This window comes from Eptatretus burgeri, chromosome 18 (genome assembly GCF_056783735.1).
Source record: "Eptatretus burgeri isolate ZD-2024b chromosome 18, Ebu_testis_v1, whole genome shotgun sequence".
Taxonomy (NCBI): Eukaryota; Metazoa; Chordata; class Myxini; order Myxiniformes; family Myxinidae; genus Eptatretus; species Eptatretus burgeri.
Window position 1 is genome coordinate 32,598,543 of NC_140978.1, and position 21,912 is coordinate 32,620,454.

A 21,912-nucleotide genomic window follows, 5' to 3' on the forward strand; every position below is an offset into this window, starting at 1 on the left:
TTATGAAATATGCTCTCCAACATAAGTTTTGCATGAACGACATAAAATGTTGGGCTTTGTCTTAACTTATGGAGGCAATGCAATCAGAAAATGAAAAATATTTATATTAAAAAAAAAAATAACAACCAAACAACCTTCCAAACAGCGATGTAAAAGGTGTGCAAGCTGAGCATTCATTGTGTGTCCAAGTAGTGTCTCAATCAACAACATCGAGTGTTTCATGAAATTTTACCGTTAAAAATGTCAAATTTCATTTAACACTGTGTGGATTCATTATAAGCCTCATCTTAGGAAACAATTAGCCCATCATTTCATTGCTGTCGAGATATTATGACATCATTGGACAACTCAATCACAAAACCCACACTGCATAGTCATAATTCCCACTGCAGGTATGTGGGGAATTCAAAGAGTGAGATGTATGTAAAATATACTTACAATATCCAAGACTGCCAAAAGGGTTTAACAAGGTGTATATATATATATATATATATATATATATATATATATATATATATATATATATATATATATATATATATATATATATATATATATAGTTATGTTTGTGGGGTAGATGGAGGAATTTCAGAGGAAAGATGGGATCGTGTAGAGTTGCTTGGCCCGTGGACGTGTAGGAGACATCTCGATGTAAATTAAGTAGGGAGACTGTGAGCTTCAGTGTTCCTTGACACCACATGGGGGGGGGGGGTTGTGGTGCTAATTAGAGAGGGACGAAGGATAATTCCCCTAATATGTTATTGCCCACCTGTGACTTTTCCCTATCTTTTTGTATTGCAAACCAGCAATGATAGAATTATGTTATTGAAACGGCAACTGCTATTGCAACCGAGCTGCATGACCAAGTAGGAAGAATAGGTGCCTCAGGGTGATGGCAGGCGAGGTCACGTCCCCAAGGCTAATGATTGATCAGCGTGACATCAGGGAGCGAGAAGCGAAGAGGTTGGTGGCTTTGTTGGCTCCGTGCGGAGCGAGAAAGAAATGCACAAGTGCAGAGTGAGGGTTGTATGAGTAGTTGAGGGAGGAATGTGGCTACGTGGAGGATCTCGTTTTGCTCTCCTCTTTGCACGACGAAGGCTGCGCGATTCTCGTTCTCGTGCTGTGTGAATTTGCGGCGTGCTGTGCAAGGCGCTACCTGTTGACTGTTTGGCTGAGCCATGAAGAGCGTGCATTTCTGAGGAGGGAAGAAGAGTGTGCCTCATGGCCTGATCACGGGAACTCAGAAATCATCTTGTCGTGTGGGCCATGATAGTGAACAGACCGGGTGTGGGAGAGGAACGGTCGGCATATTCGCTCTTGAGAATAAGCTACACCGCAGTTCGTGAGCCCTGACATCGAGTGCCATCTCCGAATTACTTCCTGTATGTCTTCCCGCCCGGAGAGCGACTGGGTGCCATTTTGAGTGCATTTTCTCATGCAGTGATGAAGCAGTTTGGTGATCTTGTAGTTTGAGAAGCCCATCCCTGGGCACATAGCTGAGTGCCGGGATAAAGGAGGGATTTTTCTTTCATTATTCTGTTCCCCAGTCTATATTTAAGTAGTCAGTGTGGAGGGGCTTCAATTAGATTTAGATTTAGTTGACCTCACATTTTTCTTTCATTATTTAATTTGAATTATTGTCATTGTACATATTTGATGACTGTTATTAAATTATTATTTGTTCTGTTTCATTTGCTCGTGTCTGTGTATCTGTTGTGGGTCGAGTACAACCCGTGTGCCTCCATACTTTACCGCTCTTTCTTTCCCACGCACGCATTAATCTCCGAGAGTCTCGGCTGTAAGCCTCCAAGGGAGAAGTTTGGCCATCCGTCCAGGTAGGGGTTAACCCCCTGGACACGACAACTGGAGTCAGGTAGTGGGATTTTTCGAACCCTGATCAACAACTGGTGTCGGAGCGGGTTTTTTCGAGTCCCCCCCCCCATCCCAACACGCCAATTGGCATCAGGGTAGGATTTTTTCAATCCATCGGGACCATGGCATTTGGTCCCAGAGTGAGTAAAAGCTTAAAAAAAAAAGAAGTGGGCATCTAAATTTTTAAAACGATCACCTCTCTTCCATTATGGGAGAGGGAGGTTAAGGATAAAGGTACAAATTGATCACGATAATTGATGTCGGGAGAAAAGAACACTTGGAAATTCAATTAAAAAAAATTTTTCTGAGAAGATTAGACATGCACAAAATGACGGATGTGCGCGAATGAGCATGAGATGCCGATGATTGTACTTCATAGTGACCCACTGGAAGGAAGTGAGCCGGGGGGAGAGTTGAGTGATGATGATGGGGTAGGAAGCCTCCCAAGCGTCAGTCCCTCCTCCACAATGGGGGAAAATGAGATGCAGGGAGTGGGTACGATGACTCTCCGGGTCATGATAAAAAAATTAATACGTGAATTGAGGAGACAAAATGAACAAAGGGGTGAAAAAAATGATAAACAAAATGACCAAAGGGATGAAAAATTGGACAAACAAATGAAGAAACAAGCCGGTAGGCGACGAGGGATCCGCTAGGATCGAAGTGCTGGATACGATGCCATTCATTCTGACCGATCCACCAACGAAGATTCATTGCCAAGACGTATTGGTTCAGATACAATTGTTCCTCTGCCTGGCAAGATTTTTCCTATTGCGTATTTTACCAACTGGCACTCCTCACAGGACTACCATTTGAAAAATAAAACCAAAATCAAAAATCGGCTCGAGTAAAATTTTCTAAATATCTCGCAGTGTTTAATTCCGAAGTCTCGTTTCTCCACATTCAAAACTGTAGGACAAGTATTGAAAATAGTGAACGTAGGTCGAGAAAAAGTATTTTTTCGAATTTTGTGTATTTCAGCCCCGACAACCTTGGTGATCTAATCTGGAAAAATGCTGCGGTTCAATTTTGTAGTAGTTATTAAATTTTATCCATACACCGAATTTGAACGTTCCGCCGTCAACGGTTTCCGAGGTCAAGGTCACTTAACATATTCCCTGGTTCACCACCTTTCCGCATTCGGAGGGCTGCCATTCGGAAACGATGAGAGATAGAGGAACGTTATGCCATCGCGATAACTAGATGGGGATGCAAGGAATAGGCAGGAGTTGGTCTGGTCGCTCTACCTATCATAGAAGCCGCGCTACGTCAGTTACCGTTTGGGTTCTTAAAACGTGGTTTTTCGGATGCTGCATAGCAACGGGTGGTTGCTTCGCAACGAAACTGAAACGCGCACACTCCCAGCTCATATGGCACCTGTTCGCCAAGTTTCATCGAAATCCGTTTGCTGGTTTGTGCTGTGGAGCCTCGCATTACAGACACACACACACACACACACACACACACACACACGAAAAACCCGACAATAACAGATATCTAGCGAATCCCAGAGGAATGGAATAGAAAACAAAATTGAGGAACAAATGAATAAACAAAGGAATGAAATGAAGGAGCAAATGAATGAACAAAATAATGAAATGAGTAAACAAATGAGTGAAATGAAGGAACAAATTAATTAACAAAGGAATGAATTAAGAGAGCAAATGAACGAGTTTAAGGAGGGAATTTTACAGGAACTGAGGGCACGAATTGATAGAGTATGGGAAACGAATGAACGATTGGAAGATATGCTTAGACTGACTGACTCGTTTGAAGCTTCCTGTTGGTTGAGTGGGAGGCTCATGTTGAATTAGGCCAGAGTGTGACACGTGCAGGCTTGGAAGAGAAGCAGGTCCACATTTGCATCTTGGGCACCCATCGAGAACAAGGTGCCAACACCTTCTAGAAAGTAGCAGGCACTTTTTCCTTTTCCAGCAACTCTGTTCTCAGCTGGTAGTTCTGCAATTTGCTCCACAAGCTTTTACGCGATGGACACCACAATTTTCTTTGGGATTCCTCACTTCAAGTTACTCGATCAATGAGCTTGGCCACGTGTGGAGCCACCGTCATGACGGTTGTGGTTGGCTTGTGGCCATCTACATCATGTTGAACATAAGGAAAGTTGACTGCCACATTGGGTGGCCGGTTCTTACACCTGGCTTGGCAGTGACGGACAGGGAGCTTGGTGCTCCGGGAGAGAGTCGCATTGGTTGCATTTTTGGGCTGACAGTGTAGCTGTTTGCCTATAAGGACAGTGAGCTCAGCCTTTTGGAAGCAGGTTTTGCATCTTTGGATCTATTGTGTGCTATCTCAATGACACAGGCTGGACAGCGTTGTCTGGCACCTCTCACCCAGGTCATACCATATCCGAGTCTCTGAGTCTGCCGTCCCACAAAAGAGCAACCGTGGTGTGGTGGGGAGCAAGGACCTGGCATGAGGGCATCTGCGCTCACTGAGCATATGAATGCAGCAGTTGTGATTCCAGGCAAGGAAGAGTCAGAACTTGAATCAGAACCAGAACCACAGCCTTTGCTGATTCTGGAATCCAGCATTGCAGAGGGGCCTGATGAAAAAGATCTGATAGAGATTTTACACCAGAAGAACAGGGTATTGCGTACTGAACTGCAGTCATTCAAGAGTGAAACCCAGAAAGTGATGAAAAGTTTTTGGGAGAGAGTGTGTGAGCTCGAAGCTGAGATGGATAGCAATCACAGCTGCTGGGAGCATTTGCAAGCTGACATCCCAACCCTGCAAGCTGAATTGGATGGGCTGCGTCTGCAGCAAGCTAAACATGCACAGCAAAGGCTCTCCGAAGCTGAGATGGTTGGCAGACGTGGACCACCAAACATCAAGATAAACGCGGCTCTGATGGTGATGGTATGGTTGGTCCTTGTCAGTTTAGGATTCCTCGTGGGTCGATTTTACCAATCTTTCTGGCCCACTCAACAGCTGTGCCTCCAAAAGTCTGGTTTCAGATCCAAAGGACAGCCCAAGGTCAGGTGATGGCATTTTCATTAACAATAGTGGTTGTTTGTCTGGCTTTTGTCTATTGTAGATGGTGGAGTGTGGTTGCCAGCATCTATGCATGCCTGGAAGTTATTCTCATGCTGGTTGTGGGTCAACCGGTCGTGGCCTTGTTCCACCCTCGGCCTGGCACGTCCAGGAAATGCAGTTTGTGCTGGGTCCACTGGGCTGTGGGAATGTCTGCTTGGATTATGGCTGTGGCCATTGTTCTTCCTGGAGAGGGATACAGGCTTCTGGGGAAGGATCAGAAAACTCTAGGACTACTAGATCCTGAAGGAGGATGTAGGCATTGACTGAGAGAGAATGTGTGAACTCCAGGTTTCCCAGATCCTGGAAGGGGATACATGCTTCTGGGGATGTACCAGAGAACTCTAGGCCTACCAGATCCTGGAGGAGGATGCCGACTTCTGGGGATGGATGAAAGAACTCTAGACCTACAAGATTCCGGAGGAGGATGTAGGCATCGACAGAGTGGGGGAGAGAACAATGGGTTTACGGGACCCCAGAGGAGGATGTAGGATTCTGGGAGCTAATGAGAGAACTTTGGGTCTGCTGGACCCTGGAGGAAGAATGCAGGCTTCTGGGGATGGATGAAGGAACTCTAGACCTACTATATCCCGGAGGAGGATATCAGCATCAATCGGGACAAGAAGAGAGAGAGAGCAATGGGTTGACCGGACCCTGGAGGAGGATGTAGGCTTCTGGGAGTGAATGAGAGAAATTTGGGTCTACCAGATCCTGGAAGGGGGTGCAGGCATCGATCCTGCTGCCTCTTGCAAGAATGTTAGTAGACACAGTTCTTGTTGCTGATCTGATTCTCTGACATCTCCTCGTCGGGGTGTGCTTAAAGTGTACAATTGCACCCAATCATTAGTCAGGGTGCTCTCCAAGATTTTGGAATAATAGGCAAATTTAGAAGAAAAAAAAGTTTGGAATCCAGGGAGATTGAAAGTAACGAATCCACAGGGGTGAATTAGAAGGTGCGCAGAAAACTAGAAGGGGCAGATGACACTCTTGGACCTGACCAACCTGCAACGACTTACACCTTGGGTAAGGTGCCTTGATGCCTCCTGTCCCAAGGGTTCAGTTTTGCTAGAAATTGGAACATGGGTAATTAGGATGGGAGCGGGTGAGAGTGACTCAATGGTCAGTAAAGGGATTGGTTTGGAAACCAGGATTGTTTTGTTGTGATGTTGATGTCTGTTACGTGTAAATAATTGAATAGTGTTTGGAGAATGAATGCTGATGATAACATGTAAGCAGGCCATGGCAGTGCAGGAACACGATCACCATTTTTGCATTGCAATGTTTGAGAATTGAATGGTGAATGGCAACAGGGGAGGAAATGAGATGTTGGATTGTGTGGGTGGGGAAGATATGTGGGTCCGCAGAAATGGATCAAGCTCTGGAGGAGCGGTGATAACTGCAGCCCCCCCCCCCCCCTGAGGTAATTTGTCCTTGGCAGCTGGTGGTGTCTGGAAATGGGAACCAGCTAGAGGGGAGGTTTGGTTGGGCAACCAGCAGTAAAGAGACCCCTGGCGACCAGTATGAGGTCATGAGAGCCTGGATGTGTGGAGAACCTCCACGAAAGGGGGCATTCAGCAAAAGGACTGTTTGGCTATCAGGGACCTAATAATATCAGGGACTGGGGGGAGAGGGGGCAACTTACGACAAGGAAGTCGTAAGTCAGGTAACTTGTTTTTGGACTGCGAACACCACAACTGGAAGTGCTCCCATCATTTTTGTTGTACGGCACCCATACACCCCCCCCCCCCCACTGTCCAGTTGAGGATCACACACGGGTGTAATAACATTTAAGCCATGGTCTTGCCAGGTTGGAATGAATGATTGATGTTGGGTTTTTATGTGACACGTGTATGTGTGAGGGAAGGTTCACTTCATCCAGTTCACTAACCTGTACCGGAGAGATAGAGCTCAGGGAAATTTAAATAGGTAAATTTTGATGACTCCGCAGGTAACTTTGGGCATTGTCGCATCCACTGGGGAATACAGTCTTTAGAAGGCGGTTGCACAAACATCAAAATAAAATTCTGGTTAAGGTTTTGTCTGTTATATTTGATTTTTGTGTGTTTTCTGACATTTTATACCTACCATAAGAGTTAGGAGTGAGGAACCAAGAGTTTTGCAAAAATTGAATTGTTGTGTTTAAGGGGGTAGAATGTTAAAGAGAAAAGGGAAGTTAACTCCGGCTCGCTTCCCACAGCCCTCCTTATTCATTTCATAGGCTAATTAGGTGTGAGCCGGTAAGTGGTAAGTCTGGAATGGTTGCAACTGCATTGAACCTTGCAGGAGCTATGGTTCTGGGGAGGGGTGTGTGTGATGTTTGTGGGGTAGATGGAGGAATTTCACAGGAAATATAGGATCGTATAGAGTGAATTGGGGCGTGGGCATGTAGGAGACATGTCGATGTAAATTAAATAGGTATACTGTGAGCTTAAGTGTTACTTGTCACCACACAGGGGGAGGGGGGGAGGAGGGTGCAGTGCTAATTAGATTGGGATTAAGGATAATTACTGCAGTATGTAATTGCTCCCATGTGACTTTTCCCTATCTTTTTGAATTGCAAACCAGCAATGATAGAATTACGTTTTTGAAACAGCAACAGCCATTGCAACCGAGCTGCATGACCAAGTCGGAAGAAGCGGTGCCTCCAAGGGTGAAGGCAGGCGAGGTTACGGCCCCAAGGCTGATGATTGATCAGCATGACATCAGGGAGCGAGAAGCCAAGAGGTTGGTGGCTGTGTTGGTTCCGTGCGGAGTGAGAAAGAAATGCACGAGTGCGGAGTGAGGATTGAACGAGTAGTTGAGGGAAGAATGTGGCCACATGGAGGATCTTGCTTTGCTCTCCTCTTGTCATGATGAAGGCTGCGCGATTCTCGTGCTCATGCTCATGCTGTGTGAATTTGCGGCACGCTGTGCAAGGTGCTAGCTATTGACTGTTTGGCTGAGCCGTGAAGAGCATGCGTTTCTGAGGAGGAAAGACGAATGTGCCTCGTCACCTGATCACGGGACTCAGAAATTCTCATATCATTGTGAACAGACGGGGTGTGGGAGAGAAACGGTCAGCATATTCAATCTTGAGAATAAGCTACACTGCGGTTCATAGCCTGGTGTTGGCTCAGTGGTTAGGATGGCGGCTTGGGATCCTCGGGTCCTGAGTTCAAGCCCCTTCGGCCACTGAATTAATACACCAGGGGGTTGACTCAGCTTGTCATCCTTCCGAGGTCAACAAAATGAGTACCAGTTCCAGTGTGTGTACTGGTAGAGGGGCACTGCATCAGCGACACAGTCGCGCTTCAAGAAATGATAGCTACCCCGGCAGCGAAGCTGCCATACGACCACAACCACTGCGGTTCATGGGCCTGGACCTCGAGTGCTGTCTCCGAATTACTTCCTGTACGTCTATCCGCCCAGAGAGTGACTGGGCGACATTTTGAGTGCATTTTCCCACGCAGTGACGAAGCAGTTTGGTGACCTTCTAGCTTGAGAAGCCCATCCCTTGCCACACAGCTAAGTGACGGGTTAAAGGAGGGATTTTTCTTCCATTATTCTGTGCCCTAGTCTGTCTATAAATCTGTGTGGATGCACAATTCGATTTAGATTTAGTTAACCTCACGTTTTTCTTTCACTATTATAATTTGAATTAATGTCATTGTACATATTTGTTTACTGTTATTAAATTATTATTTGTTCTGTTTCATTTACTTGTGTCCGTGTATCTGTTGTGGGTAGAGTACAACCGTGATCCTCCGTCCTTTACCGTCATTTCCTTCTCGCTCGCACATTAATGTCCAAGAGTCTCAGCTGTAAGCCTACAAGGGAGAAGTTTGACCATCTGTCCAGGTATGGGTTAACCCCCTGGACACGACTATGTACATATTGTTGCGGATTCGCGCCCGCCGGCGTGCTGACGGCCACGTAACTCGAATCGCGGCACGTCGCCCACCGGACGGACAATCCAGTCGTGACCCTCTCGGACTAACGCCGGGAACCAGTCACGGGTGGACCTTTCGGTCTCACCGCGATCGAGCCAATCAGCCCCCGCGTGGGATAGGGTTGCTCGCCAAATTCGACCTACCTAAGTACCCACGCGGAGGGTAGACCGGGCGATCGCACCTCGCCGCAGGTCGACTTCGGACACGGGCCACTTAAGTGACCCGTTCCGTACTATCGGGATAACCGAGCGGTGTTATCGTCGACCTCGACTGTTCGATTAATTATCGGGCGTATTCAGCCCACTACCAACCCTTTACGTGAAGCAAGATGAGGATTCAATGAAAGAAATGACGAAGCGAAGCGGGAAACAGTTCAACACAAAGCACATTTATTCGCGATGAACGGAAAGCACACATATTCAATTCCACCAAAAGCACACAGAAAAGAAGAAAAACACAATGCAATTTTACACAAAAAGCAAATGCGACAATGCAGATCTAATACCAATTACGCGAGCACACGGCAACACTTATGCAATTTTACTTCACAGACGGCGCCGACAACACATACCCAAAACCAAGGAAAAGAATACCCTCAAGGATGAGGCGGGCCTGAGGCCGAGACCGGGTCGGGCCTACCCGTCTGGTGATGAGACGCGGAGCGGCGATGGTGCCTCAACTCCGCGGGCCTCGCGGGCAGTGTCTGGTAGGGGGTGGGAAAGGGGCCCCCTTGGTCGCACTATCTCAGCGCGGGGGGAAACAGGAGGGGGTTGCTGATGCTCGGGGTATAGAGGATTTTTATTGCCCCGCGACGAGCGTCTCCACCTCGGCCAGGTCGCGCTGTCGGCCTCCCTGGGGTGCAGCTCCCTGCACGACGCGAGCACCCCCTCGTCTGCCCTCGCCGCCTCTCCACAGCTCCATCCCCTCCGCTCCGACTCCAACGCACACGACGACCAGCTCCTTCTTGCCAACTCCACCGCCCGCGAAGTCTTGACTCTCTGTTCCCTCTCGACTCTCCTACTCACTGGACTGACGAACACGGTCGCTTTTTATCAGCCCCGTGGCTTCGCCCTCTCATCTTTGACCCCCTCCCTTCGACCTTTCACCTCGCTCCCCATTGGCCCGAGAAAAAGTGGGCGTGAATGCTTTTTGATCCATAAATTTGCATATATCGATCGCCCTCCAACGCCCTGGAGGCGGGGCCAAATCGCCCCTCGCTCACCGATTGGACGGCAAAAAGTGGGCGTGTGTCGTTTTTGATCCGTTTTTGAAGCACAAAATCCGTGATTTTGTACACGCTGTTCGGCGTGCGCCCTGCACGAGTCCAACACCGGTACCCACAAGCGGCGCAAGAACGGTGGCGATGCGACGGTTGCGAGGTGTGACGTGAAGGTCGTGGCGGTTGTGGTGAAGCGGCGTTGTGGTTGGTGGTTGATGTTGTGGTTGTGGTGGTAACAATGGCGGTTGGTCCAAAATAAAGATAGTAAAAGAAAAACGGCTATCCTGAAGAGTCGCAGCACGCATAAATGACATGTATTCCCACTAGACAACGGGTTTGGGCCTAACTACACATGTACTTACCGAGATATCTCACCTAAGGGACCTGAATGGTGGTTTGCGAATTTGGTAACCACAACAATATATACAGGGTGAGTAAAAAGTAGCGCCCAATTTCTGTTTTTTTCAGCTGTCAGATTCTTTCTGGGAAGTCATATTGTTTATAATTGTCTTGCAGATTATTAATTTTCGTAATGTATTTATTTTTGTTCGTCAGTGGCTTGATGAAAACTTTCCCAGAAAGTGGATTGGCCGCCGCGGTCCGATCGAGTGGCGAGCACGCTCTCCAGACCTTACACCTACAGATTTCTTTCTTTGGGGGCTCATAAAAGACCTTGTTTACCGTGAAAAACCTCGTACCATTCAGGAATTGAAGGCTCAAATCACTGCAAAGTTTGAGGAAATTGATATCGAACTCTGCAGACGTGAGTGCCGCTCTGTGCCTGCTCGGCTGCAATTGTGTATCGGTCACGAGGGAGGGCACGTTGAAAATTGCATGTAAAAGCTTAGTACAGTTCCGTAATAATTTTTTCTTGAATAAGTGGTTAGATAAACATGTCATTCATTTATTTCTACCTTCTTGTACACTGTAATACAAATGGCAAACAAACAATCAACTGACAGAAATCAGGCGCAACTTCTGACTCCCGGTATATATATATATATATATATATATATATATATATATATATATATATATATATATATATATATATATATATATATATATATATATATATATATATATATATATATATATATATATATATGTATATATATATATATATATATATATATATATATATATATATATATATATATATATATATATACATATACATATATATATATATATATATATATATATATATATATATATATATATATATATATATTGTTGCGAATTCGCGTCCGCCGGCGTGTGGACGGCCACGTAACTCGGATCACGGCACGTCGCCCACCAGACGGACAATTCAGTCGTGACCCTCCGGGAACTATCGCCCGGAGCCAGTCACGGCTGGGCCTTTCGACCTCACCACAATCGTGCTAATCGGCCACCCGCGTAGTATAGGGTTGTTCGCCAAACTCGACCTACCTAAGTACCCACGCGGATGGTAAACCGGGCGATCGTACCTCGCCGCAGGTCGACTCCGGACACGAGCCGCTTGGGCGGCCCGTTCCGTACTATCGGGATAACCGAGCGGTGTTATCGTCGACCTCGACGGTTTAGATTATTTACCGGGCGTTTTGCACCCACTATGAACCCTTTACGTGAAGCAGGATGGAGAGTCAATTGGAGAAAAGACGAAGCGAAACGGGAAAACAGTTCACACAATGCACATTTATTTCCCGGCACACGGAAAGCACGTATATACAGCCATACAGTCAAAATGCACATAAAGCAACCAAAACAATAAAAGCAACAATGATGCAGAGTTAATACCGACTACGCGCACACACGGCAACACTTATACAGCTTTACTTCGCAGACGGCGCCAACACACATTTACACAAAAGTAAAGGAAAGAAGCCACCCTCACAGACAAGGAGGCAGACAGGCCTGTAGACCAAATGTGTGCGGGACCTAGAGGAGCCGACAGGTCCGCGAGACCAGGGGGGGGTGGGGGTCCTACCCGCGTCCTCGTGATGCGTTGGCGGGCGAGCCGCAAATGTGGCCGCGCGGCTGTGCCCCGACTCCGTGCACCTTGGCAGGTTTCATTGGCACGACGTTTGGAGTGGGGTGGGAATGGGGCCCCCTTTTGCACTATCTCAGCACGGGGGAAAGGGGGAATTGTTGATGCCCTGGGGGAGGAGAGTGGCTGGCTGGCTTGGGTCCCGTGACGAGATGAGCGATCCCCCACATCGTAACCTCGTCGCTGACCGCTGTCCTTCTTGCCTCGGACCCGAGCTCCCTTGCCTCTTCCCGCAAGTCTTCTCAGTTCCGCACTCTCCTCACCCGACCAACTCGACTCTCCCACTCTCCTCAGTTCCGCACTCTCCTCACCCGACCGACTCGACCCTGCCTCTCTCCTCAGTTCCGCACTCTCCTCACCCGACCGACTCGACCCTGCCACTCTTTTCGCCTTGCGCTCGCCTTTTTATAGGTGGGCAGGAGAAGCTAGTATGCAAATATTCGGATCAGAATGACCTCGGGGGCGGAGCCACGTTCGCCCATTGGTCAGAGGAAACGGGGGTGTGAACCTCCCCTGATCCGAGAATTTGCATATATCGACTTCACACACACGCGCCTGGCGGCGGGGCCAAGCCGCCCCGCGCTCGCTAATTGGACGGAGGAAAAGTGGGCGTGTAGCGTTTTTGATCCGAAAACACAGGATGGAGGAAAGCTGAGGGAAACTGCTGAGCAGGGGAGAGATGAACGTGATGTGAGAATAATGACAACTATAAAGGATAAAGAGTGTGTGGCGCTGGAAGTTTGTTATCACCATAAATGTTATCACAAGTATGTGAATGACACATACCACAGACAGAGTGAAAGTAAACTCCAAACTCAGAAAGTGAACTATGACTCAACATTTGACATTTTCTGTGATAAAGTAATCCAGGTAAGACTCATTGATGGAAAGCAATCTATACATATAAAGAAGTTGTGTGTGATGTTCAATGACCTACTCAGAGTATGCAAAGGTCAGGATAAGGCCAACTACCAGGCAACAAGACTGCAGGAACATGAAAAGACTGCAGGAACTGCAGGTACCCAGACATGATTTTCTATCGTCCACCAAAAATATCTGAGAGCGAAGAGGTGTACATGAAGGACATTGATATCGGTTCCATTGCTCAGGCTGCTGTTGTAGACAGTAGCTCTGCAGCAGAAACAGAGTCAAGTACAGAGGACGAAGCCAGCCAGGGTCCACAGCAGGGTGACTCAGGCCTCAATTTACATGTTCTATACTCGGGAGCACTCATGGTGAGGGATGACCTGAACAAACACCAAAGTGTGGACATTACATGGCCACCACTTGCTCCTGACTTCGACATTTCAAATGCTGAAAGATCCATCCCTGTTGCATTGTACAACCTTGTTACATGGATAGCAGGCCTGTCAGACGAGCCAACCCAGGAGAAATTTGTGGAACTCCCACGGCATATTCATCTGAAAATGCTTTCTGTTCTTCAAGACGTTTCTATAGCGTCAAGGGGTCAGACGTTTACTCCAAAGTCCTATGCATTGGGCCTGACTGTGAAACATTGGACTGGTTCTACTCGACTGTTAGGACTGCTCAACAAGCTTGGGCATTGTGTCTCGGTCAGTACAACACAGGCGTTGGAAACTGCTTTGGCGCTGTTGCAGATTGATCAGGAGGGAAAACTGCCCTCAAACAGCCTCAGAAATGTACCGACAATATTTGTGTACGATAACATCGATTTCAGTGTGGAGACTGTCATGGGGCCACTCACCACACTAATGGATTGATGATACAAGATGCACCCTCTGAGCCGATTCAGCACGCTCGTCCAGTGACTCCAATTAGCCGTCATCAGCGGTCATTAGTTGGTAACACGCTACCCATTCTCAAGTATGGTGGCAGGAAAAGGCAAGGGACCACAGCCTTTTACAGTTGTGACATTGACATCAGTCCGTCACAAGAGGACGGGCTATCGCTGGATGTGCTCTATTACACAATGAAAATGGTCCAGAAAACGGACGGGCGGTTGCCGACATGGACTGGGTACAACACTCTCCTTCGTCGGGATGAAGAGTTGACCAAGTCAGCCATCATCTACCTGCCCGTGATCGAGGCCCACGGACCTGGACACCGTTTACATGGTCCTATGCCAAAGCATCGATATGGCTGATAAACTGGAACGTGAAGAAGTAGTTCTAGTCTTCGACCTTGCGATCTACAGTAAGGCGCAGGAGATTCCTTGGTTGCACCCGGAGGTGACAGAAAGGTTGGTAATTAGTCTCGGTGAATTCCACCAACTCATGAGCTTCCGAGGCGTGATCGGAAAAAGATTCAGAGACGAAGGTCTGCTTGACCTCATAATAGAGTCTGGTATTGTCGCTCAGCGTTCTGCAAATTCAGTAATAAACAGCCACCACTATAACAAGAGTCTGCGCTGTCACAAGCTCGTCTGCGAAGCGCTAGGAAGACTATGCTTCTAGGCCTTCATGGAATCCCTCGCAGAGGAGATGCGTGTGCGATTTGAGAGGTGTATAGAGAGTCTCCAGGAAACGTTTCCGTCTGCGTTGTTCGAACAGTTACTGTCATTGGAAGAGGTCTCGGAAATGTTCACAAGCTACAGCGACTTCAGACAGCAGCAATGCACAGCAAGCAAAACATTTGCATTCTGGTGCTCCTACTTGGAAATGGTGGAGCTAACACTAGAGCTTATACGGGCAACTCGTACTTCGAACTGGCCGAAACACTTTGCGATCACGAGAGCGTCAATGCCCTGGTACTTTGCATACGATCACCTAAACTATGCAAGGTACTTACCCGTTTACTGGCTGGAAATGGCCGGGCAGGAGCACTCCCACCCAGACACCTATCAAGCGTGCATGGATGGCAAATGGACTGCCCAACGGCATACTCGTTATGGATTTAGTAGTGTTGCGTGTGATCAGATCATAGAGCAGACTTTAAATTGGGACAGCAAGACCAGTGGAGGCATCATTGGTTACACTCAGAAAAGCACAGCTGTGAAGAAGTGGATCCTGTCCCAACCAGCACGTGCGGAAATCGCAAGGAAATGTGAGTCCATGGCGGGTATCCATGACGAGTCCCGAACGAGAAAGGATTTGGATGTGTCGAGCTCAAAGAAGAACGAAGCAGTGGTGGTACAAGTGATGGACACAGTACTTCAAATGATTAACCCTTTCTCTGGCGCTCACCTTGAACTCGGCAATATTAGTTCAGGTGTCATCGCACCACCAGCCACTTCCGCGGACTTGATGCACGCGTATATCAAGGGAGAGAACGCTGTCGTGCAATTCATGCGTGATCGGCTTCTCTCGGGTGAGGTCCCATTCTTCAGTCTGATTTCGAAGGCCAAATTGGCAACTTTCTCGAAGGCGCGAGGCAAGTCGGCGACTCCCCACCAGCAGACGCCGAAGGTTGAAATTGTGAATGAACGTTGTCTTTTCACACGACTGCTGTTGCTTGGAGAGAAAAGCAATGTAACACTCCAAGATCTGCTCGCCGTACCCATTGGCGAACATATCTTTCCCGCTGGCATCCGGTGATGGTTCGATTGCTAAGACGGACAAAGCCAAACTCCGCAACCATATACTGAAACTGTGGCAGGATTGCCGAGTGGACGCTCGGCCTATCCAAGGTGCAACAATTGTGGATGGAATGGCCGTTATTCAGGCGATAAAGGCAAGTTCACTGCCTAACACTTTCAGCAAACTGGGAGAGATGGTGCTGAACATCGTAGTGGCCAAAGCATGACATAACCAATCTTCGAGACTGGACGTGGTGTTTGATACTTACCCAAGTATCAGCATCAAGTGCCTGGAGCACGCCAGACGAGCGGGCAGGGAGGGCGATCTTCAGGTGCGAACCATCTACGGACACGATCAAGCCCTTCCAAAACAGTGGGCCAATTATCTCCTGAGCGGAGCCAACAAGGAGGCGTTGATAAAGTTCATCATCGAATCGTGGACGAGAAAGATCTTTCCATCAAAACTGGGCGACATGATGTTGTACGTCAGTCATGCCGGCAAATGTGAGAACATCGAGGGGTCAAATGGTGTCATGACTGTGTCGTCAGTACCTGAAATTGAATGTGACCATGAGGAAGCTGACACGAAGCTCCTGATACATGACGCTCATGAGGGAAAGAATGAAGAGTCGGTGCGCATAGAGAGTTTCGACACCGATGTGTTTGTGTTGGCGTTGGCTCACTCGAAGTCGATTTGGGCGTGAAATTTCTATCTGGTCACAGGAAGTCCCAAGGACATTATCGTCGTTGACATTAGGAAGCTGAGTAATGCCCTGGAAAGTTCTGTCTGCTATGCATTGATAGGTTTGCACAATTTTACGGGAAGTGATACCACCACTGCATTCCACGGTAAGAGCAAAACAAAGCCATTCGACTTGATGATGAAGGGTCCCCATCTCATCACCTGTTTCGGGAGCATTGGTCGAGAATTCACGCTAGATCAGAATATCATTCACGACCTGGAACAATTCGTCTGCGCCATGTACAATCAGCCGACCATGAAGAGTGTGGATGAGGCTCGCTACAAGCTATTCTGCAGCCAGTCGCTGGGAGAACAGAAGTTGCCGCCTACAAGGGACGCTCTGATGCTGCATTGCAAAAGAGTGAACTATCAGTCTGCGATCCACCACCGCGTGACTGAGAGGTTTATAGAAGCCCCTTCTCCTACATTTCACGGATGGGTGGAACGCAATGGAGCACTGACTGTTCACTGGCTGAGCAAACCATCAGCGCTGAAGGAACTGTTAGAGCGATGAAATGTAATTGCAAGAAGACGAAATGCGAGACCAAGCAGTGTTCTTGTCGGTCAAAAGGACTGTCCTGCGCAGAGTGCTGTGGGTGTCAAAACTGCGCCAACGATGAACAGACCCGTGCAGAAATGGAACTTATGGATGATGAAAGCAGAACTGACGATGATTCCGACGACGAATTGTGAATGCGGGTGTCACACTGCTTTTGCTGTGGTGATCTACTACACAGTAGTATTCAGGTTGGTTTGCATGTAATAGTGGACTTGAGTTTTGTAATAGCAGCCGTCAAGAGCCGAGTTCAGCAACTGCTTCAGAGCAAGAAATACTGGAGTTCTAAGACAGTAATCCTCTTGTGACGGTTCTACTTTACATCAGGCTGAGTCGCGCAGTGTCTTTGTCTTTGATTTAATCCGTAATAGCCAATGTAACTGTCTTTAATAGGTGCTGTAACTGCCTTTAATAGCCAATGTAACTACCTTTAATAGTCAATGTAACTACCTTTAACAGCCAGTGTGGCTGCCTTTTAAGCAAAAAGTTGCCTTGGTCAACTCAAAGGCCTGTTTGGTTGGTTCAGACGTTTTCGGCCGGTAAAAATATGTAACTGCTTCGGTTTACGACCTTTAATTATAAACATCTTTAATAGCAGTGAATAGGGCTCTGTATAAACATATTGTATCATTTTAAGACCTCACAAGAGTTTTCTTTGACGTACATATCAGTCTCTCCTTGATTCTTCATTTCTGTGTCAAAATTGTGCTTTAATGTTCGGTTTATCTTTAATTGCCAAAAATGACCAATTGTGTCACATCCTCGACGTGGAAACAAGTGGATTTGGACTCAGCGTCTAAAATTCTTTAAGTATGCCAAATTTCATCCAGATTGGTGATCTGCACAACGAAAATCATTTTCTGAAGGTAATAGCGAGTTACCTCCACATGGTCTAATATGTTGGCTACCGTTCCCCAGGCTTGATGGGACTAATAGCCTCCTCCTGTGTTGAAGTTCCTCGTCAAGGAACTAATCTTATTATTACGAATTGAAAATTATAACGAAAAATAACCGTGACATGTTTTGATCTATATTATTGGGATCTCATTCATAGAACTGTTTGAATATACCTTGCAAATAAATGCTTCAATCGGAACTGAATGTTTAAATAAAGAAACAAACTTACGTGGCAAAGGTGATGTAAAAAATGGTAAATCTCACCGTGTACAGGGTGGTGATTCACCGAGGCTGTCACCATTACTGCTGCCATGGTCCATCAGGTTGTAAAAGTCCTCCTGACTGGCCACCAACATTGCTGCTGCAGCCATCGGATTGGCCAAGCCACCCAAAAATGGCAGTGTAGGAGTATCTCCCAGTGCAGCCTGCAGGCACATTCATTTGGTGAGATTTTAAAAGAAATTTTCATTGCCTTCAATCAGACAGTGCTGATGGCTCAACAATTGTATTAAACGTGAGATAGTTCAATGCGAGTAATTTGTTGACTGCTTAGTACCCAACTTACCCAAAAGTGTTGCTCGTAATCAGGCTATAAATATGGCTGTCCCACGACGAAAGTGCACCAATACAGAAGAGTGAGGAGTCATCAGGTTTTTGAATAGTGGACTTATAAAACCATGTGACATTCTTAGGAAAATGACTGCACAATATGATACAAACCGTACGTCATGGGAATAGGTGCACAAATTGTGTGAATGGTTTCAAAAAGGATGGACGAGTGTGTGTGTGATTAGCAATGGCCTGGGCAACCAGTGTATGCTGCAACAGAGGACAATGTTTCCAGGATTGATGGACTGATATGCGAGGATAAGTGCATATCAACGGATGACATAGCTGCCTTCCTACATCGGTCTCATGGTAAAGGGCACACCGACATCCATAAAAGGTTTGACTTCCACAAAGTACTGTATACGTTTGATGGGTGCCAAAATGCTCACCTTTTTTGGATACATACTCAAGGCTCATAGAAGAGCTAGTACACTGAACGGATCGGTATATATCAGGACAAAATGAACAGGCGAGAGAATATGGGAACACTAATAGCGGAGCTGAAGGCCAAGATAGAGGGAGACTTGGACAGACAATGGGTGTGGGGAGGAATGAAGGGCAAGAAAGGATGCAGGAGTGGACAAGATGGATACAGAAGGAAACTCTCAAGAGGAAAAAACTGGAATATGGAAGGAGGAGAGCTTGGGTTGGAGTGGGGGTGGGGAGGAGTTACTGTAACGAGGGTAGAAAAGATCTTGGTGCTGGATTGGGGACAATCTGAGATGGTGGTGAACAGCGATCTTGAAGACACCTATAGGAAATAATGAGATCGAAGAGAACATGGAAGTTGGCTCTACAGGCAGGAAAAGAGGGGAATGAATGAGTATAAGTGAACAGTGATCCCAGATTTAAGTATTTCCACTAGAAGGGGGTTGGTGGTGGACTGTGTGTGCCATCTAGAAACCAGGGGGGTGTGGGGAGGGGGACAATGCATGGAAAGGGCATAGGATGCAAGACAAGAAAGGAAGTGGTAGAAGACAGAGAGACCACCGACCTTTCTGCGATAGCGAAGTGATAGACCCATCGACTCAACTTCAGTGCGGGAGATTCCAATGATCCTGAAGGCTTTGGTTTCCATGGCATAAAGCTGAGCAAAATGTGAGGCAGGGGAGCCAGCCCAGAGAGGAGAGCAATACGGCATCAAACTGCAGAAGAAAGCCTCGTCGGTGGATTGGAGTTCAGGTGTTTGTATGATGGAGGATGCCCAGTCACCAGCTGGCTTTGGAGGTCAGCTTTGAATTGTGGTTTTTCTAAGAAAGTATATGGCTGATTTTCTCAATTTGTTTGCAGCACATATCTACAGGTAGCACCATTTGCTGGTGACATGATAATCACGCTGATGCAGTGTCCCTTGCAGGTTAGAGTAGGAGTTCTAAATTTGACCTGGTTGCCGGCGATATAAAATGCCCACTGATGGACACAAACAGATAGGTTTGCTAATATGTCACAGTCTTCTCCAGGGGAATGAAGGAAAAAGCGATGCATTTGTGTCATATTTCAGCACCACAGACTTAACATTTATTCAGCATTACTAAAGTGAGAGTAAATGGGTAATCATACAAATAGAAACACATTGTCATAAACATCAAAAAAGAAAAAAAAAAGAAGTAGTCATGTCTAAGTGTCAGGAAAGTGGTGATGGTAATATTCTGGGACCAGAAGGGGGTTCCTCTCATCCACTTCAATTGTGTATCATGAAATAAAAAGAGGTTCAACATACTCAACACTTATATGCATAAAATTGAAGCCAGTAATCCTTGCTATAATCCATGGACCGTTGTGTGTTTGTTTGTTTGTCGTGCTACTCCTCCTATAGTTTTATGCCGATTACATCCAGACTTACTACATCGGATCAGCATGACCACAATTAGTGTTTGGGGTGTTTTTATCTTTGCCGGTGAGCTTGGGAGGGTGGTGATGCGTGGGGGGGGGGGGGTGGTGGACGCAAATTCTCTACGTAAATGTGTATCATGTAGCACCACCGCTCCAGGTGGGAGATGGTATTCCAAGTCCCTACCCTTTACAGTGCAGTATAGTCCAGTCTTCCTGTCTCCACATTTTCCAACGCAGTGAGGTGTTTTGAATTATAAGCAGTCGGTATGTTTTTGCTTCATGCACATAACCCGGGTTATTTTTGAATTTATTTTCGGGAGTTATTGAGACAGCAGTTAGTTGCCTATACACCACCCAAATAAAGGTATGTGTCAGAAGAATATGTTGCATGCCTGGAACAACATTTCCCGTTGGGCGAGTATTGCTAGTATAAGCATCATGGGGAACTAAACACCGGTGTTATTCTGTAACAGGCCAATGCATTCCCACACATGGCAAAGGCTACACTGCAGTGCACCGAGGAACTTGTTTTCGAACTGTTATTTCACACACCTTCCTGTCCGGATCTGTATTTGTTTGTTACTCTTTCACGGCCGAACCGTAGCACCTAGAGGCCCCATATCTTGGGTGTAGGTACTTCAGAATCTCGGCAAGGTTGAAAGCTACAAAACATTGGCCCTGACATCCGTTTTGAAGCCATAAAGGCTGCCACAAAGCGTATATTGGGATGTGGGGTCAGGCAGTGCTGCGCCGGCCCACAGCCAAAAGGTGACCACGATGAGGCCAATAACTCCATTGCTTTTCAATGTCAAACACATCCTGAAACCACTGCCGGGAAAAAGCTTGCCACAAGGAGGGCAATAACTCCACACGTTTTCAATGCGCAATATGTGCCGGAAGCCCTACGTCGATTTTTTCCATGCAGCGCCGGGTACCCAGACTATTTTACACAGACAGACAGATAGACAGAGAGACAGAGAGACAGAGAGACAGAGAGACAGACGCACGCACACACACACACACACACACACACACACACACACACACACACACACGCCTAATGGTATCCAGCAGTATTATTAAGCCACGTGTTGATTTCAGAGTTAGGGCGGCTGGCCCAAGATTCTTTTGTGTTGAGTTCAAGCCTCTGTCAATCTGTTGAATTAACACTCGGTGGGTTGACTTAGCCTGCCATCCTTCTGAGATCGGCAAAATGAGTGCTGGTAACAGGGGGCATTGCATCAGCGGCACAGATGCATCCCCCAGAAAATGATGCAGCTAAGTAGCCACAGGCTGCAAACAAACAAGCAAACAAATAAATAAGCAAGCAGTCTTGTCGATTATGCACAAGATCCATTCCTATGAGAGAGATAATTTTCTAAGTTTTGAGTTTGAGGGAAATTCAACATCAGGCACCACTTTATTCCTGCGTGTTGTTTACACGTCCAAATAATTATCTTGTCCTTGTGATCGAATTGTTAAAAATTTAACACCAGCCACATTAGAACTCTCCCTGGCCGTACATGGAATTGTTAGCTGACTTACCATGCAAGTAAGTAGAGCAGCTCAAAAAAAAAAAAGCCACTTACATCCGTTTCCAAAAGTCACTAGCTGATACAAAGTAGCGAAGATGCAGCACACCTGGTGCTTTTCATGCCAAATGGAAAAGAAAAAGT

The 21,912-nt window shown here is 46.8% G+C and overlaps 1 protein-coding gene across 5 annotated transcripts in view; it reads right to left on the reverse strand.

Annotated features, from left to right (window-relative positions):
- The window catches only part of LOC147008843 (forkhead box protein P4-like), a 247,315-nt gene that overhangs the window by 1,204 nt on the left and 224,199 nt on the right, over window positions 1–21,912 (reverse strand). For all 5 annotated transcript variants that reach the window (XM_085864592.1, XM_085864591.1, XM_085864589.1 and 2 more), the window contains exon 16: window positions 18,059–18,219. In XM_085864592.1, the coding sequence (XP_085720718.1) occupies window positions 18,059–18,219 (161 nt within the window). The remainder of the gene's footprint in view (window positions 1–18,058; window positions 18,220–21,912) is intronic.